The sequence below is a fragment of the Cetorhinus maximus genome, chromosome 18 (assembly GCF_964194155.1).
Source record: "Cetorhinus maximus chromosome 18, sCetMax3.hap1.1, whole genome shotgun sequence".
NCBI classification, from domain to species: domain Eukaryota; kingdom Metazoa; phylum Chordata; class Chondrichthyes; order Lamniformes; family Cetorhinidae; genus Cetorhinus; species Cetorhinus maximus.
In genome coordinates, this window is record NC_135896.1 from 12,009,725 (window position 1) to 12,014,742 (window position 5,018).

Here is a 5,018-nt window from a genome sequence, read left to right on the forward strand (position 1 = left end):
ATCAGTCTTGTCCAGCTGGGGATCTTAACAGGGGAGGGGGGAGAGCGCACGGTGGGGAAAGAAAGAAAGAGAGCGGGGGCGGAGGGGGGGGGGGGAAAGAGAGCGGGGGCGGAGGGGGGGAAGAGAGCGGGGGCGGGGGGAAGAGAGCGGGGGCGGGGGGGGGCGGAAAGAGAGCGGGGGGGGGGAGAAAGTGTGGGGGGGAGTGTGGGTGGGTGGGGGGGGGGGAAAGAGTGTGGGTGGGGGGGGGAAAGAGTGTGGGTGGGGGGGGGAAAGAGTGTGGGTGGGGGGGGGAAAGAGTGTGGGTGGGGGGGGGAAAGAGTGTGGGTGGGGGGGGGAAAGAGTGTGGGTGGGGGGGGGAAAGAGTGTGGGTGGGGGGGGGAAAGAGTGTGGGTGGGGGGGGGGAAAGAGTGTGGGTGGGGGGGGGAAAGAGTGTGGGTGGGGGGGGGAAAGAGTGTGGGTGGGGGGGGGAAGAGTGTGGGTGGGGGGGGGGAAGAGTGTGGGTGGGGGGGGGGGAAGAGTGTGGGTGGGGGGGGGAAGAGTGTGGGTGGGGGGGGGAAGAGTGTGGGTGGGGGGGGGAAGAGTGTGGGTGGGGGGGGGAGAGTGTGGGTGGGGGGGGAAAGAGTGTGGGTGGGGGGGAAAGAGTGTGGGTGGGGGGGGAAAGAGTGTGGGTGGGGGAGGGAAAGAGTGTGGGTGTGGGGGGAAAGAGTGTGGGTGTGGGGGGGAAAGAGTGTGGGTGTGGGGGGGAAGAGTGTGGGTGTGGGGGGGAAAGAGTGTGGGTGGGGGGGGAAAGAGTGTGGGTGTGGGGGGGGGAAAGAGTGTGGGTGTGGGGGGGGGGAGAGTGTGGGTGGGGGGGGGAAGAGTGTGGGTGGGGGGGGAAAGAGTGTGGGTGGGGGGGGGGAAAGAGTGTGGGTGGGGGGGGGAAGAGTGTGGGTGGGGGGGGGGAAGAGTGTGGGTGGGGGGGGAAAGAGTGTGGGTGGGGGGGGGGAAAGAGTGTGGGTGGGGGGGGGAAAGAGTGTGGGTGGGGGGGGGGAAAGAGTGTGGGTGGGGGGGGAGAAAGAGTGTGGGTGGGGGGGGGGAAAGAGTGTGGGTGGGGGGGGGGGGAAGAGTGTGGGTGGGGGGGGGGGGAAGAGTGTGGGTGGGGGGGGGAAGAGTGTGGGTGGGGGGGGGGAAAGAGTGTGGGTGGGGGGGGAAAGAGTGTGGGGGGGGGGGGGAAAAGAGTGTGGGTGGGGGGGGGGGAAAGAGTGTGGGTGGGGGGGAAGAGTGTGGGTGGGGGGGGGGGGAAGAGTGTGGGTGGGGGGGGGAAAGAGTGGGTGGGGGGGGAAAGAGTGTGGGTGGGGGGGGGAAAGAGTGTGGGTGGGGGGGGGAAAGAGTGTGGGTGGGGGGGGGAAAGAGTGTGGGTGGGGGGGGGAAAAGAGTGTGGGTGGGGGGGGGGAAAGAGTGTGGGTGGGGGGGGGGGAAAGAGTGTGGGTGGGGGGGGGGAAAAGAGTGTGGGTGGGGGGGGGAAAGAGTGTGGGTGGGAGGGGGGAAAGAGTGTGGGGGGGGGGGGAAGAGTGTGGGTGGGGGGGGGAAGAGTGTGGGTGGGGGGGAGGAAAGAGTGTGAGTGGGGGGGGGAAAAGAGTGTGGGTTGGGGGGGTGGGGCGGAAGAGAGTTGGTTTGGTTACAGCTATAGTACTTACTTCCCACTGGCTCCCCGCTCCCAGCTGACCCTCTCTACATCGTCGTCATCATCGTCCACGAAACTGCGGAGGTTGTTCACCGCTCGCTTGGACTCTTTCAGCTGAAGTGACAATATGACACAAATTATCATGCTTAATGTAACGAACTGTCTAAGTGGCAGCCAAGTATGAAAGGGCGAGAGCAGATAAATTCAAACTTTGTGGCTCCCCCAATAACCACATACACACACACTTGATAACAGAGTTCCCTGGCCAGTTCTAAAGGATATGAACCCCAAACCAGTTATACTGACTCCATCGCCACTGAACTGGACTAGCCAGATAAATACTGTGGTTACAAGAGCAGGTCAGAGGCTGGGGATTTTGGTGTGAGTAACACACCTCCTGACTCCCCAAAGCCTGTCCACCATCTACAAGGCACAAGTCAGGAGTGTGCTGGAATACTCTCCACTTGCCTGGATGAGTGCAACTCCAACAACACTAAAGAAGCTTGACACCATCCAAGACAAAGCAGCCCACCCGATTGGCATCTCATTCACAAATATTCACTCCCTCCACCGCCGACGCACAGTGGCAGCAGTGTGTACCATCTACTGCAGGAACTCACCAAGGCTCCTTAGACAGCACCTTCCAAACTCACGACCGCTGCCATCTCGAAGGACAAGGGCAGCAGATGCATGGGAACACCACCACCTGGAAGTTCCCCTCCAAGCCACTCACCATCCTGACTTGGAACTATATCGCCGCGTCAAAATCCTGGAACTCTGTCCCTAACAGCACTGGTGGGTGTACCTACACCACATGGACTGCAGTGGTTCACCACCACTTTCTCAGGGGCAATTAGGGATGGGCAATAAATGCTGACCTAACCAGCAGCACCCACATCCCATGAAAGAAGAAAAATACTAGAAAGGGGGAGAGAAAGATGGAGAGTCATTGCATGTTATTCCCTTACTACTCCAATCTGCCAGTCCGGAGACTGCCGTTGTTCGAGGCTTGTGGGCAGGTCACCTGTGGTTGGTGTCCGAAAAAGGAAAACTCCAAGAGGAAGGCTGTAAAGGATGGGTTAATTTTTAAAAATTGGAATAAATAAGATTATATAGACTTTAAACCATTCTCAAGTTATTCTTCAAAATAAGCACATTAAATAAGTAGCTAAACCAAGATCTTGTCTGCCTGTACAGAGACATTTAAGATCTTATAATACTGTCCAGAAGAAAATCAAGATGTTCTCCTGGTAACCTGGGCAATGTTCCTCCCTCAATTAACTCCAAAATCAAAAATATTAACTGGTCAAGTATCGATTTGGTGTTTGTGGGATCTTGCTGCACACAAATGGGTGCTGTAATCATCTACAGAGATGCCAATGGTTGAGAGAAGTTTGCAATGTCCTGAGGATATGAAAAGATGCTACATAATCGCAAGTCCTTTCCTCCATAACGCACTCCTCCCCCGCCAAAAAACAAAGAGGAATGTTAAAACAGGACAGAGCACCTCAAAATCAGCTCTCAAAAAATAATCTGATCAGGAATTTTAAATGCAGGCAATTTACTCACCTCATCGTCATCATCAAACATGAAAGCTTTGCATTTTGTGCTATTCCAATATTCTTCTTCGTCATTTTTAGTTCTGCTCATCTGCAAGTATAATAGATAACCTGAAAAATGTTGCATTAACAACTTGCATTTATATAGTACCTTTAAAGTAATGAAACATCCCAAGGTGCTTCACAGGAGCATTGTAAAGGAAAGTGCGACACAAAGCCACATAAGGAGATAATAGGTCAGATGACTAAAATCTTGGTCAAAGAGGTAAGTGTCTTAAAGGAGGAAAATGAGGCAGAGACAGAGAGGGGTTTAGGGAGGGTGTTCCAGAGCTTGGAGTCTAGGCAACTGAAGGTATGGCCACCAATGGTGGAACAATTATAATTGGGAATCCACAAGAGGCCTGAATTAGGGGAGCACAGATAACTCAAAGGGTTGTGGGGTTTGAGGAGATTATTGAGATAGGGAGGGGCAAGGCCATGGAGGGATGAAGGGATTTGAAAACATAAATGAGAACTAATCACAAACGTTTATAAAATACAGGAATTGTTCTCCATTTTAAATGCACGCTGAGGTTTCCGCTACTCTTTGCAAAGTCCCACCTGCCAGTTCTCCAATCAGCTTTCAAGTTAGAGTTCATTGCTGACTCAGGAGGATTAATGCACCAGTCTGGTTAGCTGATCTCAGCCAAGGCAGCAGTCGAGGCATAGAATTGACCTGAAAGAGCGATATAATCGACCACGACATTGCCCTCCAAAACCAAACAGCCTACTGACGCTGACTGCCTAGATTCACACTACAACAGGCACTTGGAAACTGGAGGGTAGCCTGTGGGCTATCAGCAAAACTGTAGCTCAGCGAGGAATCTGACTGCAGGGGGAAGAAAACTGAAATTGGGGACACATGTACCCTTCAGGGGTTGGGAGGGGGGTGAAATTAGGAAGTAGATTTTGGCCTAGGGTTCAGGAATTCTTCAATATAAAACAAGAGAGAACATTCCCTCACAAAAACAATGGAAGTTTAATGCTGGAAGCTGAGCCTCCAGAAGGGTTTAGCTGCCATTTAGTGCTGCTGGTTGGCAAAGGCAATCCCAGGACACACAAAACTGACTAGTGTCACTCAGACTCAAACACACTTGGTGGGGAATGACAGGGAAGAGCCCACTTTTGATTTAAAGCACCACGTAGATCTACTTGTTTGTTTACTACATTCATGTTTACATGTCGAAGGTTAATGCTGTTAGCTCCCTACCCTCACTCACTCACTCACCCCTGAATTCACTCACTTCCCTGCATCAGCCTCCCAGGAACAAGCAGCACCGCCCGGTCTGCGCAAGGGCTGCCGGGACTTGTAGTTTCAAACCGGCCCTCGAACTACAACTCCCGACAGATCTCGCGAGCGCAGGCTTCCGGCGCAACCAAGGCCCAACCGCCGCTTTCGAGACACAGGTGAAGATCAATGTCCTGTTCGCGCAGTAGCTAAATCGCAGTTGATTTTGTTCTTCCTTTCGGCGCTTTACAATTCCAGGCTCGTTGACGGGAGTTTCGCTTCAGGGGTGGGCACTGCGGCTACACAATGGGTGCACCGACGAACTGGTCCCGTGCAGCAGCCAGTGACCTTTTCCCAAAGGCCGCATGACCAAAGTGCCAGGCTGTCAGCTGCATGGTCAGTGCCCCTTTCCAAACAGCCTACACTTTTAGCTCAAATTTCTTTTCTTTTATTTCAGGTTTCCAGCATTTTTGTTTCTTTGAAATAAAGTATTTATCTTCTCCACATTTCCTTCACCTATCCAACTCCA

General features: G+C 53.6%; 1 protein-coding gene across 1 annotated transcript in view; it reads right to left on the bottom strand.

Moving 5' to 3' along the window:
• The window catches only part of vipas39 (VPS33B interacting protein, apical-basolateral polarity regulator, spe-39 homolog), a 34,120-nt gene extending 29,564 nt beyond the window's left edge, over nt 1–4,556 (bottom strand). The window contains 4 exon segments of the mRNA XM_078562088.1: nt 1,677–1,695; nt 1,697–1,777; nt 3,233–3,313; nt 4,506–4,556. Coding sequence (XP_078418214.1) covers nt 1,677–1,695; nt 1,697–1,777; nt 3,233–3,313 — 181 coding nt within the window. The 5' untranslated portion in view covers nt 4,506–4,556.
• Nucleotides 4,557–5,018: the final 462 nt, after the last annotated feature.